Source organism: Nannospalax galili, unplaced genomic scaffold (assembly GCF_000622305.1).
Source record: "Nannospalax galili isolate Female #2095 unplaced genomic scaffold, S.galili_v1.0 scaffold1134, whole genome shotgun sequence".
NCBI classification, from domain to species: Eukaryota; Metazoa; Chordata; class Mammalia; order Rodentia; family Spalacidae; genus Nannospalax; species Nannospalax galili.
In genome coordinates this window covers 85,911-106,549 of record NW_008333784.1, presented here as the reverse complement: position 1 = coordinate 106,549, position 20,639 = coordinate 85,911, and the positions used below count along the sequence as shown (strand labels likewise).

The window sequence follows — 20,639 nt, the reverse complement described above, 5'->3', positions numbered from 1 at the left end:
CACTGTCACTAGCAAGTTTATCTTGTGGTTATGCTATTCATTCACTGATATTTGAACCAACTTCTTTAGATTCCAATGTAGACTGAAGACTAGCAGCTTTTCAGTGCCAGATTGGGACTGCTGAGACATCCAGCCTCATAACCTGAGCAATTAATGTACACTCAGACTCTCCAGTGTGATACAGCCATTGTTGGACTACCCAGACCCTTGCCTGTAAGTCAAGTTCATGAATTCCCTTTATAAATAACGGGAAGTTAATCAGATCTGTTTATTTCAAAAACCCTAATAATACAGAGGGTATTTTGACATATATGGATCAAAAGCTCCACGTGTGAAAATATAAATTTATATAAACAGGGAGTACTTGATAATGATGGTCCTCAGTTAAGAGTACTGGCTGCTCTTGCAGAGGACCCAGGTTGGGTTCCCAGCACCCACATAGCAGCTAGAAGTGGTCCATATCACTAGCTCCAGGGGATCTGACATCCTCTTCTGGCCTCCACAGGCATTTCATGACATGATTGCACTTCTATACATGCAAGAAAAACACTCATATACATAAAATAAAAATAAATAAATGAATTTTTTTAAGACAATGGCTGCGGTGATAGAGTTTTCAAGGTCTCCTACTCCAACAAGATTGTCTAGAGAAATGTTTACTCCAACTGTACTGCCCTGATACTCAGAGGCCACTACAGTGAATGTCATCGAGGCTACATCATGAATTGATCACAAACCTTAGTGTTGTGCACATGGTGCTGGTCTTGCAGACATTCAGAATGTAAGAGTTACAAGATCCTAGAGGCTTGTACCATGGTTCCAAGAAAAAGCCAGTGAGTCCAGGCAATCTGTAGTAGGGATAGTCCTGCATAAACACACTGAAAGACCAGTGTGCAAAGTTGAAGATGAAGTTTAAATTTTGATGGAGACTACAGGATGATGGAAGGTGTCAGAATCATGAGATATCAAGGAAAGCTGTAGGCACTGAGTAAAGCCAGTCCAAGAGAAGGCCACATGTGCTACAATAGCAGAGGGGTAAGGCTACCTAGGCCTATTGGAGCTCAGTTTATGCTACTATGGGCCCTCAGGACTCAACATGGAGCTACAGGGTTTTGCATTGCTAGGTTTTGGTCGTATTTTGGTCTTTCTTTACTGTCTCGGTTTCTTGCCCTATTGCTATGATAAAATACTCTGACAAAAACAACTTAAGGGGAGAAGAGGTCTATTTTAGCTCATTGTTTTAGGTTATAGTCCATCATACAGGAATGTCAAGACAACAGTTGCTTGAAGCAATGATCACCAATTTTAAAAATTGTAAAAGTATCATTTGACAGAAATCTCTCCAAGTCAGCATTTCCTAAAATCAAAATATGTGCTCAAGACCATACTGTGTGGTTAAGGTTGCATTCTGTGCTCAAATGTTGCATTCTTTTTATCAACTGTGTCATTTTAAGTTAGCCAATCACAGAAGAATGTGAGGCCGAGTGCTCAGGAATAAAAACAAAGTAGGACCCCCGCTGGTGTGCTTGCTTGTTTGATTTAGCTTGGCTATGCAGTCTTCTACAGTAAGTAGTGAAACTTTTTACCTTGTCAAAATACTGTAGATTGTGTGATCACTTTCCTGAGAACCTAGAGCCATTTTCAACATAGGAGCTAAGGTAAAATGTCATGGCTTGAATATTAAAGGTCTTAGATAATCTCATATGTTTGAATACATGGCCTCATCTAGCAGTGCAATGTTGGGAGGTTATGGAGCCTTTATGAAATGGGGTCTAGATTTTGGGCATGGGCTACTAAGGATGGGCCTTAAGGAGTTATAGTCAGCTGTGCTCTTTGCCTGAGCTCTCTGTTTCCTGTCCACAAGCGCAATGTGGCCAGTCATGCTCCCACCACAACAGGCAAGAGCCAGTCCTTCTGCCATGTCTTCAATGTCCTAGTGGATGGATAATCCCTGAAACAATAAGCTAGAATAAATCCTTCTTCCTTTAAATTGTTTCTGTCAGGTATTCTGTCATGATGATGTGAAAAGTAATTAATATAATTTATCAATGGATTGGCTTCTTGATGAATATATAATATGATGGCATCATATCCATGTAATGGAAACTTAAGAAGTTGGGACCTTATTGGATGAAATGGGTCACTAGCACCATGGCATTGAAGGGTATATTTTGACCCCAGCCCTTTGCTTACACTCTGCTTTCTGTCTGAACTAGATAAGAAGCACTGTTTCAACACATTTGTCTGCCATGATGAGCCTTGTTTTACCCCAGGCCCAGAGGACAAAGGAGACAGGTGAATATGGACTGAAATAACTGAAGCTGGGAACCAAAATAAACCTTTACTCCTTTTAAATGTTTCTCTTAGATATTTTTCACAGTGACAAATACATAGCATAAAAGCAGAATAATGGGGAAAAAAACAGACAATCCAACAATAAACTCATATCAGTAATAAACTGATTTTTGAGAGGGTGCCAAAAACATAATGTGAAAAGAATATTTTTGGGTTTTTTTTCATAAATGGTTCTGGGAAAGCATTATGTTCATATACAAAATGTGTAATTAGAATTTTATCTTACAATCTACATAGATGAAACATAAAATAGGGAAAACAAGAAAATATACCCTAATATTGGTCTTGAAGAATGATTTTTTTTAAGGATGCCAAAGAAAAAAATGAATCAATAAGATCACAATAATCTTAAAACTTTCTTCACAGCAAAGTAAACGGAAACAATGAAAGGTTCAGTGGTATAAAAGCATAAACTGCTGTGGAAGACTTGGCATCACAAAGAGAGCCTTCTGATCTGCTCACATAAGATCACATATGGAATTGTTTCCCCAGGATTTGTTTCCCTGGGTTTAGCCACCAAGACACAGAGAGGCAACTTCATCTGAGATTTCAAGTGAGCCGAAGACTTTCATGTTGGTATACCGCAAACAGTGGCTTGTTCATCCTATGTTGAAATTTTTGGTTTTGTTTTTGAGACAGGGTCTCCTCATAACCCCAGCTGAACTAGAACTTGTTTTGTAGACTAGGCTGGCCTTGATCTCACAGAGATCCTCCTGTCTCTGCCTCCTGAGTGCTGGGATAAAAGGCATGCACCACCATGTCTGGCTTGCATGATGTTGATTTTGACGGATGCAAAGTGCAAGAGTTTTGGGTCATGAAGGCTTCCACAAGAGTTCAAAAGAATTCCTGAGAAATCAGGTGCCCTGTGGCAGTGTCAGAATCCTTGCACATAACCCTTTACAGAACAATGCATGAAAATGAAGCCAAAGCTGCAGTGAAGCCCCACAGAAAGTGAAAACCTATAAAATATGGACTACCTACTGGGATAAGCTGAAGGCAGCAGGCAGAGCCAGGCAAAGAGAGAAACTATGTTGACCACAGCCACCAAGGCAGCAGGGCCGGTGTTGCAAGGGTTTATTTTGAAATCCTTCTTCTATACTCTTTTTGTTATATATTATCTATTTTATATATAATTATTTCTGCTTTATATATTCAGAATTTTTACTGTGCATCTGGCTAAACTTATCCATGACCACACATAAAACATCCTGGATGACATGCTGTGTTGATTTTTACCCACTACCAGAAGCCTTTGGACCATGATATCACCATGTACCTTAAATGCCAGATACGGAGCTATAAGACTTAGTGCTTGCTGTTCTGGGACAAAAGTAAAATCTTTTTTCTCTAAGCCCCGATTCCTCCATCTTTGAATGAGAATGGGTAATGGTTGATCTTGATTGCTAATTTTATTGCATTGACCAATGCCTAGGAGATTAAGAAATCATATTTCTGGATATATTGGTTAGGGCATTTCCAGAGATTATTGAGTTATATGATGGAAAAAAAAAACATGTCATGAATGTGGCTAGCAGTATCCAATAGGCTGGTGGCCTTGATAGAATAAAAATAGAAAAATGAAAAAGGCCAGCATGTGCAAGTGCAATTCTTTCAGAAGTGTTTACATTACTGTTGCTGTTTCCCACAGTCTTCAGATTCAATCTAGTCAGCCTTTCAAAACAGACTGACTTAAATCAAAGACTCCCCAGGGAGCTTCCAGAGTGTTAATCAAAAAACGGGAACTTCATCATTGGATTATGGAAGCTGAATGACTCATCTAGTGTACTTTTCTGTTTATTCTATAGATGAATATTTCAATTTTTCATTATTAAATACTTGTAGAAAAAGACAAAATAAATCCAAATTGTTAGCTCCTAAGATCTCAATTATTTCTAGAAGATGGGTAGGAGGGGGCGATCTGGAGGGCTTGAGAAAAACTGACAACATTTTTTTGTTAAGTAATTATGTTCATTTTGTAATACTTAGTACATGCATGTTATATAACAATATTATATACATGTCATATATGCATGTTATACACCAATAAAAATTCATTTATTAAATATTTGAACAAAAATTTTAACCTACTATTTCAGAAGAGTGGCATACCTTTGTTTTGCTTTAAAAGGGGACAAGTTCAAGCTGGTTGTGGTGGTACATGACTTTAATCCCAGCATTTGGGAGGCAGAAGCAGGCAGATTTCTATGACTTTTAGGAAAGTATATTAGTCACTTTTCTGTTGCTGTGATAGAAATACTGACCCAAGCAATTTATAGAAGGAAGAGTTTATTTGAGCTTACGGTTCCAGGGGAATTATAGTCTGTCATGGTAGGGAGGCATGGTGGCTGGAGGTGGCTGGAGCAGGAGCAGCAGAAGCTAAGCTCTCACATCATCACACAGGCACAGGAAGCAAGAGAGCAACTGGAGATCTGGCAAGGCTTAAGAACTCTCAGGGGCTGGAGAGATGGCTCAGCAGTTAAGAGCACTGACTGCTCTTGCAGAGGACCCAAGTTCGATTCCCAGCACCCATATGGTGGCTACAAACTACCTTTAACTCCAGTTACAGGGGAATCTGAAGCCCTCTTCTGACCTCCAAGCTCTACATCTTCCAGCAGGCACAGGAAACAAGAGAGCAACTGGAGATCTGGCAAGGCTTAAGAATTCTCTAAGCCCAATCCCAGTGACATGCTTCCTCCAGGATAGCCACACATTCTAAAACCTCCCAAAACAGTGCCACCAGCTGGGGACAAAATGTCCAAACACTTGGAGCCTATGGGGGACATTTTCATTCAAACCACCACAGACAACCTGGTCTCCATAGTGGGTTCTAGGTCAGCCAGTGCTACATATTGAGACCCTATCTCAAAAAACAAAACAAAACAAAAACCAAATAAACAAAACCATTTTCATTCATGTCCACATCAGATTGATTTTAACACCTTAAGGGATTGTGTCCCAAGACTTAGGTGACCCTTTTTGTCTGTCAATCTTAAACCTCAGTTAAGTGGCATGGTTTTAGTTTTCTATGATGCAAATATTTGTCCAGCATAGTGCCCATCACAGTACTGCTAAAAAGGCCAGGACACCTACCACAGTGCCTGTAGACAAGAGGCCACTTGTGGAACCTGCTTCAGTAGAGAATAAAGTAAATAAGAAAAGCTGAGCTCAGGAAAGATTCCTAAGAAGACAATGTGGATGTATTTTTCTGTTGCTGTGATAAAACACTGTAACCAAGGGAACTTATAGAAGGAAGAGTTTATTTAATGTAGGGTTCCAAAGTGGCAAGAGTCCATCATGGTGGGGAGGCATGGCGGCAGAGACAGTTGGAACAGGAGCAGGAAGCAGTGTTTCACATCTTCAAGCAGGCACAGGAAGCAGAGCTCCACTGGAGATCTGACAAGGCTTAAGAACTCTCTAAGCCCACCCCAAGTGACATGCTTCCTCCAGCATGGCCATACTTTCTAAAACGTGCCTAAACAGCGCCACCAAGTGGGGAAAAATAGTCAATTGCTTGGAGCCAGTGGGGGACATTCTCATTCAAACCACCACAGTGGATAAGACTGAAAGGCCATAACTCAACATCAGATATCTTTATAGTCATTCATAAAACCACTTGTAGCCACAAAAAAAATATTGTTATAAAGCAATGGTTTCTGTGCCTGGCTTCACAGTATATTCACCTGGAGAGCTTCCAATGATATCTACACCATGTTCCCATACAGAAATTCTGAATTTAATAGTCATATTGAACTTGAATTCAGAAGATTTAAAGACCCTCATGGGAGAGTCTAACATGCAGCCAAAGGGGTGGAACCACTGGTTAAGTGTTTGGGATGCATTAGCTATGCGTGATTTCTGTGTTGGCTATGGGGATTTGCTCCATTAGAAGCATCTCACTTCGGGGTCTTAGAAAATAGTTTTATGTAGGTAAAGTCAAACCATAGCTTCTAGACATAGTCAGCCAGTTGGCTAAATTACAACAGTAGGAAATGTATTCTCAATAGACACTCCATGTGGCTTTATGTCACTTTCATAGTAAGGATTTTTCAGGCATTTCATTCTGATTGTGCTGGAAACCAAAAATAGTCTACAAATGCCAAAAAGGATAAAAGTAATTTTCAGAAAACGAATTTTCATGCCTGTGGGGCACATTATACATGTCCTCAATTTTTTCCTATAATAAGAATTGAAAAATACATGGTTGGTCCTTGATTTCCTAAGTTTAGTCCCCCTAAATCTCCCCCAAATATTCTGTGTCCTTTGCAGAAGCTTTAGAAGTATTCTGTCAAGATCATTTTCAACAATGGTGACTATTAGATGAACACAAATTGTCCTGTTTTGAGTGTCACTATCCAAAATCTAAAGGATCATAGAAGTTGAGTGAATCATGTGTTCTAGAGTATACACTTGGGCATTGGACATCAGCTGTGGAATTATAGCTTTATTTGGATATCTTCTTTCATTTGGAACAGTTTTATGAACTTTATCAACAAAAGGCATAATGACAGTAAATGTGAAAGTGTCAGCATTTCTTCATCCTTTCCTGTATCCATGTCTTTTCTGCTGCTCCCATCATGAGATAGTATCTGGTTTTGTAACTTGCATCTAGATTGGTCTCTTGTCATGGCTCACATTAAGCTCTGACTATGAAAGTGTATTAGTTTGATACCTGGGCTGAAAAGATCTCAAATGATTTCCAGGTTTCCTTCAAGACTCTTCCATCTCCAGGAGAACACATTCACAATAGCTTGTTGCAAGATAAGTTGTGACAGCAGGAGAGAGTAAAGACCTCTCAGTTGACCCTCTGAGCCAGCTGACCCTCTGAGCTGTCAGCTATCAGCTTACCAGATGCACCAGAAGTATTCCAGATGAGCCTCAACCACTGAACAGGCCAATATCCAACTAATAAATACTGGAGTGGTTTGTTACCCAGTGATAGATAAGTAACACATCCTTATAGGTATGATACCATGGCTCAATATTTTGATCGTAAATTACTTGTCAAATGGTAGCTGCTATGCACACATTTTGTTTATTAATTTAAGTTGGATCTCTTGCTAGATGGTGTTATACAGAAATTTGTGCAGATGTATTTGCATATAATTGGGTTCTTAAACTTTCCCAGAACTCTACCTCACAAGAGAAAATAAGACATCCACAGACTGACAATTAGGTCCAAGGCCAAATTGTAAAATAGGAATTTAACCTTTAATCTGTTTAAATTCCAGAGGGAAAAGCCATAGATTGATTTGGAGACATGAGCTTCTCTTTTCCTGGAGCACTTTCTTTGCTTTTCTCTGGGAGAAAGATGGGCTTATGCTCAGCAGCACTAGAAGCATTGGCTTACCTTTGGACATTTCCTGGCTGGAGCTCCCTGCACTCTTTTAGGACACTGTTCCTCTCCTTCACTGGGTTTGAAGTATTGGCAGGGAACTGTATTTCTTCACCTCTGTCAAAAATGAGAGAGATTCTGAGGCTCTTCACCTTCCTGAGATCAGGAAAGTCACAGCTCTCAAAGGAGGAACATGGCAGACCTGAACTGAGCTCTGCTGCAGACTTAGTAAAGATTTAGTTACCAGAGTGTGTGTGTATATAAGTTTCAGTAACGTTTCAGACATACTAGGTTTTTATTACAATCAATATCACCTGCTTTAATTTTTTTTAATTTAAAATTACATTTGTGTGTTACTCTTTTCTTTTATATTGGACATTGCTGCTTAGGCAACTTGCTTTCCCATTTTAAAATTTAGGCCACCTCTTCATAAAACCAGATTTCCTTCAAGACTCTTCCATCTCCAGGAGAACATAGTAACGTTACAGGAAAATTAAAAATAGTTGCCATGATTTTCCCCTATTACAGATAATATGTATACATAAGATTCATAAACGGATATTACCTTATGTACAAGGTTAAAAGCAAATACCCACTTAAGGGACTAACAACAGCTGTACTAAGAACAGGTTTGGGCTTCATTTAGCCTTAGGTAGGTGTCCTCAAACAGGGCCTGACTTCAAGGGGAGGGACTTGAAGGTCTATCCAATCAGCAGCACGATGGTGAGACCTTCCAATCAGACACAAAGAAAGGGCGGAGGGGGCGGGCTTTCGACGATTGTCTCCTTAGTCCAGGCTCTGGGAACCCTCTTCAGGCGCCATCTCTTCCGGTTTGGACGCTTGCGTGGCCCTCCTGCATCCGGTCGCCGCTTGATCTGCGTGCCTGGCGATCCACAGGGCGGCCGCCAGCCACTGCAGAAGTCAGGAGAGAATGGTGAGTGTGCGTGGCGCCATGAGCCTGGAGGGAGGCTGTGTGGAGCTGGTGGGAACCGGCCGAGGCGGCCGGTGGATGAGGGAAGATGCCGGGCGCCACGGCAGTCAGATGGTGAGTGTGCGCAACGCCGGGAGTCTGGAGGGAGGCTGTGAAGCTGGTGCGAACCGGCTGCGGCAGGTCGGGCCTTCCCGATGTCCGCAGGCTTGAGCTTCCGTTGCGGCAGGTGCTTCCCTACCGCGGCTGCGGCTAGTCCTGCTCCGCCTCTGGGCTGCAGGTCTTTGTGCTGGTGGGGCTACGCCTGGGAGTCGGACAGGGGGCCTCTCTGGTCTGTGAAGCGACTTCTGCCCCTCTGGAGCCCTCTCCAGCTGCAATCCAAGCAGCCCGGATGGTGTGGAGGATGGTCAAGGGAGCATCCCAGCCCCCTGCGTGGTTTTCCTGCAGTGAGAGCAGCTGTGTTCCGTGAGGCCTTCAGGACCTTCTCCTGAATGTTCCAAATGTATGGGAAGCGGAGTTTCAAATCCGGACACCTCTTTTCTCCCCAGCGTTACTGCTCCTATGGCTGGCACTAGATTTCTAAATTTCCAGATCCTTGACTGCGTTCCCAAACACCCGCTTTACTTGTTGCCAATATTATCTCCTATTCGTTTTCCGTGCTAACATTTCTTTTTTTTTTTAATTTTTAAATTTCTATTTTATGTACATGTATGTAAGTGCACCAGATGCGTGCAATGCCTGTGGAGGCCAAAAGAGAGGGCATCAAAACCCCTGGAACTTGAGTTACTGACAGTTGCTAGCTGAACCCAGGTCCTCTGCAAGAGCAGCCAGTGTTCCTAACCCCTGAGCCATCTCTCCAGTCCCCACGTTTCTTTTTCTTTTTTTTTTTTTTTTTTAAATGTAATTGAATTTTTGCGATTTTCTTATAAGTTGATACTTAGATCCACTCCCTGATCTTCACCTTGGAGTCTAATTTGTGTCCCCAAATGTCCTTCAGTGTGGGTTCATCCACTGGAGCCTTGTTAATCTATCAAGAGTCCCATGCTTGAAAGAGACTGTTTCTGTCCCTCCAGTTGCCACAGTTTTCTTAGATGGGGTTAGAGCTTCTTGCCCACTTCCTCGTGTCTTCGCTGAGATTTTTTTTTTCTTGTTTGAGGTTGCATGGGCTTGTGCATGCTGTCACTATTGCTGTGAGTTCATGGAGTAGCTGACCAACTGTTTGAAAAACCGTTTCCATGTGATCATCCACTATGTCTGGCTCTTAACAGTCTTTATGCGCCCACTTCTACAATGATTCCTGAGCCTTGGGAGGCAGAAGTGGGATGTAAGTGTCCTGTTCAGGGATAAGTACTCTGCCACCTTTTGTTCTTTGTGTGTTGGCCAGTTGGGGGTTTCTGTGTTAATCACCATCTGTTCCATAAGGAAACTTCTCTGGTGAGAGTTGAGAGATGCATTAATCTATGAGTATAACAATAAGTCATTAAGAGTCAGTTTAATACAATAACTATTTAGTAGAAAATTAGTATTAGGTTCTCCCCTATGTCCTGTAACCTGTCTAGCCTCAAGTTCCTAAGCCTGATACCAATGTCAGTGGGTTGCATCCTAGGAAGTGGATTTTAAATCCAATTAAAGAGTGGTTAGTTACTCCCATAATATTTGTGCCACTATTGCACCGGTGGGCATATCTTGCCAGCCCAATTGTTATTGTTGTTCACAGGATTCACTGCTGGATAAGTTTGATGATTACTTTTTACTTCCAGTAGCATGCATAGCACCTTCCAGCACTGTGAGCACAAGCCAGTAGAGATGAGACTCTGGTATCAGCACCAGCTTGATTTCTCCTTGTTTGTTCTACAGCTCATATATGTAGTGTCTTCAGCAATAGGGTGTTACCATCTGGCTGTGCTGGGTAACCAACCTATATTACATTTCAAATGACATAGTATTTTGTCATTTTTTGCTCTACATACTGGATGGCACATTTTAAAGCATTTACTCTGTTTTTAATTTTTCATATTTAAAAATCCCACTTTTGACTCCTGTGGAAACAAACAAAAATGTTACTGCCTCTTTTTGTCTTCCTTAGGCATTGGAATCCTGTCAGAATGTTTTTGGATTAAGCTTCCCCTTTGGAGATTCCACATAGAGATAGGTCTATCCTCGTCTCACCATTCCTTTCCTTGCTCTGGGTCTCAGGGCTGCCTGGCACTAGGACCTGACACAAGCTGCCACATCGTTGATGTCTAGGGGAGTTCAGTGCATACCAGCATCTGGGTCCATTCTTCCTAGATAGATCCTGTCAGGGGAGCAACTGGCTGCCCCAGGGGTGGGAGGAATCTGTTGGTATCCCTTCATCTGAAAGGCACTTCAGCTGTTTCCAGCTTTTAGATAATAATTCTGTCAGCAGTCTCAGGCTTCAGGATGTCTGCTGTCTAACTACTGCATTGAGTCCCTGGTACATATTTGTTAGGATGAACCTAGGCTACCAAGTAGTTACTGGAAGAGTAAATCTCTGCTTTCTAGCTCCTTCTCTTAATTTTGGGTGTGGAGGGTGGTTGAGCTCATGGGCATGTTTGCTCCCATGTTTAAAATCATTAGTTTTTCTGTGATTCAGGGGGAGTTGAAGATTTAAAATGTGCTAGAATGGAAAATGTTTAAACTTGGGACACTCAGTACACTGACAGACTCCTTCCAGGAGGAATTGATAGATCAGACTTAGTATGGGGGGAACTCAGGAAGTCCTGAGTGTCCACAGAGACTGCCAGAGGTCTACTTCCCCCTCACCTCTGTTGACTCCCTGTTACAGAGCAGTTGGCAGACAGCAGGAACATATCTTTCAGAGAGAAACAAATCTTTGAGTTTTAAATCCTTTGCTTTGATTCCAAGAAATGATGCCTGTGGAAGAACTTGAGTGATCATATAAAACCACTCTGCTTCCTCTTCTTTCTTTGCTAGGTAAATTAAGATCTAAACCACAGGGAACTTTATTAAGTTCATGTGTGTTCCCAATTTTTCTCCTCAATGCAATGATTTAGAATTATTTTCCAGTTGTATAGCACATTGCCTAAGATAGGATTTGTGCTCAAATTTTGATTCAGCTTTTCCCACACATTTAATGTGGATATTTTCTCAGTTGTCCAGTGTGTAGAACTCTTAGCTCATTTATGATTTTCTCTCAGAGGGACTTGAAACATGAGTTGGTCTTTATTCAGCTTGAGGAAGAGTTAGGAGCTTCCTGTCCTGTTGTAGGTCCTGGAAATTGAACCCAGGGTCTTGAACATTCTGTGCGTGAACTTTAGGATTGTTTTTTCTCCCAGGTCCCAAAATTGCCTTTTAATTATGGTTTTGTTTTTCGGGTTTTTTTTTCTATTTACTATTTTTATGTGTATGAATGTATTGCCTGCATGCACCCATGTCATGCAGTGCCCGTGAAGGCCAGAAGAGAGCATCGTATCCCCAGGAGCTGGAGTTAGAGACAGTTGTTAGCTGCCATGTGGATGCTGGGAACTGAACCCCAGTCCTCTGTAAGACCAGTCAGTGCTCCTAACCATTGAGCCATCTCTCCAGCCCCTAATTATGTTGTTTAATCTATTTACAGTTTAGTGGCATTGTTGCTATGGTTGTATCTCTGAGATCTTGATGTGACCCCCCTTGGCTCCCTGAATTCTTCTGAATTAGATAAGAATTTAAGGAGTGTGGAAAACTGGGTCTGTTATTGTAGAGCACAGGTGAGCCCATTGAAAGGATGAAAGTGGGTAGTGGCCCAAAGGATCATTGCTGTATAGCACATGCTCAAGGAGTGAGAACAGATGTGACAGTTTATTGTTCTTCATTGTCAGCATGACTGGATTTGGAATCACCTAGGAGATATACCTCTGGGAATGTTTGTATTTCCTAAGTGTTTTCAAAATTGTTTAACTGAGTAGGGAATATTCACCTTGCGTGTGGCCTGGGGTCCCAAACTGAATGAAAAGGAGAAAGAAAGCACTTGATTCTTCTTTTTGCCTCCTGGCTGCAGGTACAGTATGGCCAACTGTCTCACACTTTGCTGCTGCAGGTACAGTCGGTTTTTCCACTATTCCTTCCTTATCAGGCTAGATTGTACTCAATGCTGTGAGTTAAACTAAATCTTTCCTATCTTTAAGAGTCTTTGTCAGAGTTATGCAATCAATAACCAACACAGTAGATATTGGCCAAAAGGACCATTATGCCCATCTGCATTTTAGAAAAATTATTTTTTAGTCTCTAGAAGAGGCAACTTTTTCCTCAGGGTTGTTTTTCTGTGTAGTTGATTGACAGGCTTATTTAGATCAATTCTTAGTGGGAGAATATATTTCCTTGTTCTTTTTCTTTATCAGAAAGCCTCCAGCTAGATAATAATCTTACAAGGTTTAGCTTATTATCTGTTAGTGACCTCGGCAGTTGATGTCTCCTTCCAGGGCCAGAAATGTGCCCCAGATCCCATTGTTTTCTTCTGTATTCAGAGCCCTGTTGTTTCTCAGTTCTGGTTCTGCACACTGTTGCTGCTGCAGAAGTCCATCCCCAGTGACCTCCATACCTGATTATTTCTTTTTTTTTTTTCTTAAAAATATTTTATTTATGTGTATGAGTGTATTGCCTGCGTGTAGGTAAGTGCACCAATGTCTTGCAATGCCTGGAGAGGTCAGAAGAGGGCATTGGATTCCCTGGAACTGGAGTTACAGACAGTTGTTAGCACCATATAGGTGCTGGGTTTCAAACCCCAGTCCTCTGTAAGAGCAGCCAGTGCTGAACTGTCTTTCCAGCCCCCACCTGATGACTTCTTAACTAGCTTCCTAACATTTGGTCTTTCCTGTTGCTCTTTATTTTTCTTAAAAAAAGTTGATTTAAACAAGATGCCTGACTTGAAGGGAAAACTAGAATTCATTTTCTTTCAGGAGTAATTCACTCCTACTTAAAGACAGAGTGCCCTTTGTGTAACAGCTCCGAACAAAAAATTTATATAATTTTCCTTGGTCTTATAATAATAAATGAAAAGCATGAAAATTCTCCAGTTCAACAAGGAATGTGAGGATTTCTGTGTTGTTGGGTGTTTTGTTGTTGTACCATCTCCATTTGATTTCAACCAAAACAGAACAACGGTCATTTAGATTAAAAAAAAAGTGCAGTATGCTTGTGCACACACTGGTTACTTCATGCACGATAAAGGAACAGGCACAGGGAAATAAAAGAGTAGAGAAAACTGTACTGTAGTAGTCAGGATGTGGTGGAACCAAATTGTGGCCTTCTAATTGAGGATTGGGTTCTTGGCCTGTAACAAAATTCTGGAGTAAAGTAGCAGGTTCCCTTTCAGTAGACACCTCTGTCTGCTTCTGGAACATGTCAATTGTATCTTCATCCTCCATTTCCTTCCGTGCAGGTGCATCTGTTTCATTGATTGACTGCTCATCAAATCGGAACCTGATCTGCCTCATTGACAAACCCTGTTCACATTAGGTTTTCATTAAAGTGGTGTATGCCTCTTAATCTTAAACTGCACCACAGAACCGTCTGCCCTGCCACCTTCAAATTAATAGGGTCATTGTTCTCAGTCTTGACTCCTTCCTTGGGCTTTTCAACGGCCATTGATGAGTGTCAGGAATAGCAGAAGTTCCTATTGATGAGTGTCAGGAATAGCAGAAGTTCCTATTGCTCTTAACAATACCTATAAAGATTTATACTTGGGTTTTTTTTATATTGTGATTCCTTGGACCTTATATTACTTTCATAATATGTTTTTAATGATAACTACTCTTCCTGTGCTTATAATTCAGGAATTTATTGGCCAATTAGCCATACATCTAGGTGAATATCAGAATTTTGTTGGTTGGTTTCACTAAATATTAAGCATTGAAATTTTGATGTAATAGTATAGCTCAGTTTTGGGGAGGAAATGTCCATCTTTGTAGTGAATTTTATCTACGCATGTGTTGTTTTTCTGTAAAAAAAACAGATTTATGTTTATGAATCTTCTTAAAATCTGTATATGTGCAAAATATATTCATGTCACACATACATTTATTTATCTGTCTCCTTTGTGAAGTTTTCTGTCCACTTCTCTCTGGGTTCTCTGTCTTTCTCTGTTGTGTTAAAAATATTTGGCCATGTGAGTCCCCACTACTGCTCACATCATGCTTTAATGATAAAATTTGAAGAATAGAATTTTAATTTAATATAGTCTAGTTTATGAGTATTTTCTTTTAAAATATAGTTTTATGTAATTGTGAAACAATATATCTCCTTTCTCTTCAGTAACTACTGAGTATAATATATTCATGTGTATCATGGGGTGGTGCTTTACTTATTACTCTGTGTGTGAATGTGTATACTACAACATGCATATAAAGATCAGAAAACACATTTGTGGCATTCTTTCTTTTCACCTTTTTTTTTTTGGTCTTTTTTGAGACAGAGTCTCCCTGTAGCCCCAGCTGTCCTGGAACTCGCTGTGTAGACCAGGCTGGCCTTGAACTCACAGAGATCCACCTGCCTCTGCCTCCCGAGTGCTGGGACTAAAGGTGTGCGCCACCATGCCCTGCTTCCTTTAACTTTACTTGCGTTCTGGGGACTGCACTCCAGGTCACCACACTTTCTTGAGCCATCTCACCAACCCAAGATGAGAAATTGTAAGTTAATATAATCCAGTTAATGAATATTTTATTTTATGTAGCTGAAAACATAGCTCCCTTCCCTTTGTTTTTAAGTGTTTTATATTTAGGTACTTATTACTTCTGAAAATGATGTATCGTATAGGATATAAGGATAGGGTATGGTAGCGATGTTCCTCCTCTTCTTCCTCCTAGCAATCCCCCCCATACATACTCCATTGTCCCAGCAGTTTCTATTGAGGAGTCTTTTTTTCCCCCTATTTTCTTTCTCACACAATTTCTGTCACAGCTGTCTAAAAGGCAAGAGACATTTTAAGGCTCTGTCTTTAGTTCTTCTGATTTTTTTATTCATCTCATTGCTAGGTCTATATAGATTGCTAAAGTTTTTAAATCACAAGGACATTATTATGTTCAGTGATGGACTTCAGGTATGATAGTGTCTAACACAGATGGTACTATACCGTCTAGGTTTGTGTAAGTTTATTCTATATTTTCACATTGTCACAGTCACCTAATGTGCATTTCTCAGAAGATTCTGAAATGAGCCATAACTATATAAGCATATATATCCGGTGAATATAATTAGCATGTTCTCCTTGCCAACTGTACTAGAGCTCTTTTCATTTCATTATTATTCTATTATTTATTTTTACATTTATCTTGTGAGTGGGGGTGAGCACATGGGTGCTATGGAATTCATGTGAGGTCAGAGGACATCTTGTGAGCATTGATTTCCCTCTTTCTATGGTGTTAATTACGGGAATCTTAACACAGGTTGTTAGCGTTGGTAGCAGTACTTTGTCCACTGAGCCATCTTGCTGACTCTAAAAGCCTGTTCTTTCAAAAGAACCGAAATTGGCATTGATGGTGATATTCTCTGTGGAGTGTTAGTTGTAATGTCAATTTTGCTCTTTTAGTTTGTTTTCTTTTTATAAAGTCTCACTTTTCTAAACTATTGAGCCTTTGAAATTAGCTAATGAACTCTTAAACTGTTTTTAAAAATATTTATTTTTAAATATATGTGTATATGTATAGGCATATATTGCCTGCACGTATGTAAGTACATCAGTGTCATAGAATGCCTGCAGAGGTCAGAAAAGGGCTTCTGATTTCCCTGGAACTGGATTTATGGATGGTTATCGACTACCTTGTGGGCGCTGGGAATCAAATCCAGGTCCTCTGCAAGAGAAGCCAAGTGCTCTTAATCACTGAGCCATCTTTCCAGCCCCCTCTTAAGCTGTTTTGTTTTTTGAAAACTATGTTTTCTTTGTAGTCTCAGGTTTACGTACATACTGCACTTTATTTTTTTAAAGATTCATTAAGGTATATTTGGCATGTAATAATGTATATGTTTAAAAACATTTTCTATTTTGACATATGTGCACATACATGGAATCAGCACCACAATTAACATATCTGCCATCCGTGTTTTATTATTCATTTTATAATCCCTCTTTCCTCTTCTTCTGACATTTTTTATTTTAAAATTCATTTTAAAAAATCATGTTTATTGATGTAGTTGAATATTTTAATTTCTAATACTGTATTTAACAATTGCATTTCAGAATTAATGTCAAACTTATGTATGCCAACATCTCAAACAAATTCTTGATGTATAAAATATTTTGGTTTTTTTCGTGTGTGTGTGTGTGTGTGTGTGTGTGTGTGTGTATGTGTATGTGTGTACGTGTGTGCACCCATGTATGTATGTGGAAAGGCCAGAGAAGGGTGTTGGGTGTCCTCTATTGCTGTCTATCTTATTTTTTGAGACAAGATCTGGAACTGGAGCTCTGTTTTTTTTAGCTAGACTGGCCGGTAAGCGCTGGTGATCTTCGTCTTTACCCATTCTAGTACTGGGCTAGAGGTGCTTGCAACCACACTTGTTTTTTAAATAATTTCAGGTTTGTTTTCATTCATTTATTTATTTATTTATTTGTGTGTGTGTGTGGTATATACACACATGTGCATGTAGGTTTGCTCACCTATGAATGCATGTGTGGAGGCCAGAGTTTCCTTTATTGCTCTCAAGCTCCCCCCGCTTTTTTTTCTTCAGACAGGGTCTCTCACTGAACTTAGTATTTTGATAGTCTGACTGCCCAGCAAGCTTCAGGGATCTACTTCTTTCCACTTCCCCAGTACTGGACTTACAGACTCATGCTTCACCACCTGACTTTTATGTGGGTGCTAGGGTTCTGAACTCATGCTTTCATAGTAAGCACTTTACCCACTGAGACACAGTTGTATAGGTCAATGAAGGAAACAAATTTAGCATTAATTATGACACCAAAAATTCCATTATTGCATCATATCTGTACCCCTCCATTCTCTCTAATGGCAGTTGTTTTTTCTATTCCAACTAGTGCTATTAGGACAGTCTTATAGAACCATTCAGTGCATATCTGTTCTGCCTAGGAGTAGAATTGATGGTTTATAACATGTGCCTGAGTAGCTACACCAGTTTGCACTGTCACCTCAGTATATGACATTTCCAGTCATTTAACATCTTTGTGGTGGTTGTTCAGATTTCTGTTTTTGCCTTTATTTTCATGTTTTTAACCTTTCTGGTGATTATGCGGTAGTATCTGCTGGCTTCTGTTTTAGCTTCTTTACATAGTTGTATATATTTGTCGTTTTTAAAAAAATATTTTATTTATTATTTACTATTTTTATTTTATGTGTATGAGTGTACTACCTGCATGTATATGAGTGCACCATGTTGTGCAGTGCTGTGGAGGTCCTGGAACTGGAGTTAAGGACAGTTCATAGCTGCCATGTGGGTGCTGGGAATTGAACCCAGGTCCTCTGCAAGAGCAGTCAGTGCTCTTAACCACTGAGCCATCTCTCCAGCCCATTTGTCATTTTAATATCTCCTTGTGAAGAGCTTTTTGAAATCTCTTGGCAGTTCATTTTACTTTAAGGTATTTGATTTTTCTTTAGTTCTTATTTCCTGAATTACAAATGCTTTACTAGAATATGCAAACCCCTTTTCCCACTCCATTTTAAGCTTGCATACACTTTTTTTTATTATATTGTTTTTGTTTTTTCCGAAAGCATTTTTTTTTTAAATCTTAAAATAAACACCATATTGTCCTGGTTCCCTGGAAGTTTTCAGGCACTTGGAAAATGTTTTACTCAAGAGTTAACATGAAGCTATGCATCAGGGAGCATGATCTCATTACTTAGGAGACTAAGTCAGACAGATTGTGGCAAGTGGTAATTCAGTCTAGGCTACATAGTAAAACACTAATTCCAAAACAGAAATGAAATAGTATGAGTGAGAGATCCCTTTGAACACTTAATAATATTAAATGAACCAAAATCCCTAATTCTAATGAACTCTCATATAGGTTTGTTGTATTTTTCTTTAGAATTTATGCTCTGAGATGCCCAATATAGGAACACCTTCATAATAACAAACTCAAGTAGATTTTCTCTGAAAGTGTCTTTTATTTTTAATTCTATCGCTCTTTGGTATAATTAAATATAGGAACCAATTCTTTTGGCTTAGCACAAGGAAAATTGATAATGATGTCAGAAAGGAAGAAATACATATATGCATCCTCTACCATGTTAGGAGATGTATGCACACATTCTATCCTATCTTCACAAATTTCTAAAGTATGTGCATTTATTTTTAGTTTAGAAATGATACCCAGGAGCTAGAGATGGCTCAGCAGTTGAGAATACTGGCTGCTCTTACAGAGGATGTAGGTTTGATTACTAGCACCCACGAACTACCATAACTCCAGTTCCAGGGAAACTAACCCCTCTCTGATCTACATCGGCACTGCACCACACAGGTGCAGTTACACACATACACATAAAAATAAAATAATAAATAAGGGGGCTGGAGAGATGGCCCAGCAGTTAAAGAGCACTAGCTGCTCTGTACAGCGGACCCAGGTTCAATTCCCAGCACCCACATGACAGCTAACTACCATCCATAACTCCAGTTCCAGGGGATCCCTCTTCTGACCTCTGTGGGCATTGCATGACATGGGTGCACTTACATACATGCAGATAATACACTCATAAAATAAAAATAATAAATTTAAAAAATCATAAAAATATTTTTTAATAAAAAAAATAAAAATACTCAAAGACCCAAGTTTGCAGCACAGCATTAACAATTATTAATCAAAAGAGGCTACAGACTCGGTCACAGATATTGAGCTAAACTTACTCCATTTGGAATTTTGCCTAATTTACAATTAAAGGAAGAAATACATATGAACAAACAAAAAGTAGAATAAAAACATCAAATAAATACTGAGAGGAAAAAAATGTAGGCAGTCATATTAATGCAGTAATTGAAAAAAATGAGGCATAAGACTATATTCTAGGACATCTAAAATAATACTGGTTTTAGAATGAATATTTTAAAATTTTTATTGAATTTTTGCAATTTTTGTACAATATAATTTGATGGTATTTAGATGCCCTCTCCCCTATCCTCAACTCCTCTTATTGTTCCTCACCCAATTTAATGTACTGTATTTTATATATGTAATATGTCTGTAGAGTCTAATTTGTGCTCCCAAATGTCCTTCTGTGTAGGTCCATCCACTGAAGCCTGGTTAATTTACCAAGATTCTCATGCTTGAAAGACACTGTCTCTCCCCATCCCAGCAGCCATCTTTTGCCACAGTTTCCTTAGATGGGATTGGAACTTCTTACCCACCTCCTCATGTCTATTCTGGGATATTTTTCAAAATGATTTTTTTTTTTTCCCAAACATTTTATTCACCATTTTTATTTTACATGTATGAGGATATTGCCTGCATGCAAGTGAGTGCACCTGTGTTGTGCAGTGCTGTGGAGGTCAGAAGAGGGCCTCAGATTCCCCTGGAACTGGAGTTAAGGACAGTTTGCAGCCGCCATGTGGGTGCTGGGAATCAAACCCAGGTCCTCTGCAAGAGCAGTCAGTGCTCTTAATGCTGAGCCATCTCTCCAGCCCAAATGGATCAAATGTAAATAAGTGGTAAAGAGCACAAGTCACTCCCAGGCAAACAAGATTAAACTGCCTTAGGACTCCAGGGATCTGTCTGGAAACTCAAGTACAAGTTACTCAAGTAGGAAAAGTGTCTCAGAGGAAACTGTCACATTACCATTCCAAAATGTTTGAGAGAAGGTAGTCTGGCTTAGTGAGTTTCCTCTCAAATACTGTGGCAAATAGAGGTGGAAGAGGCAGTGCCTGACCATAACATAATTCTTATGACTCAATACTTTTTATTTAAAATTTTCTTTGTGTATGTATATGGACATGTATGTACCATAGCACATACATGGAGGTCAGAGGACAATTTGTGGGAATCATTTTTCTCTTTCTACCATGTGGGTCCCTAGGATTGAACTCAGATCACAGGCTTGGAGGCAAACTCCTTTACCTGCTGCTGTA

General features: G+C 39.8%; 1 protein-coding gene across 5 annotated transcripts in view; it reads left to right on the top strand.

Annotated features, from left to right (window-relative positions):
* The first annotated feature begins 8,504 nt into the window (after window positions 1–8,504).
* LOC103730288 (zinc finger protein 345) overlaps window positions 8,505–20,639 on the top strand; it is a 23,493-nt gene continuing 11,358 nt past the window's right edge. Inside the window, exons 1-2 of one of the 5 annotated variants that reach the window (XM_029561282.1) lie at window positions 8,508–8,621; window positions 9,772–9,939. Coding sequence is in view for 2 of the 5 variants with exons in the window: in XM_008828475.3 (XP_008826697.3) it covers window positions 8,640–8,732 (93 nt within the window). In the remaining 3 variants the exon portion in view is untranslated. Of the gene's footprint in view, window positions 8,733–9,771; window positions 9,940–15,164; window positions 15,260–20,639 lie in introns of those variants that run through there. The other 4 variants (XM_029561283.1, XM_008828474.3, XM_008828475.3 and 1 more) reach the window with 4 other exon arrangements.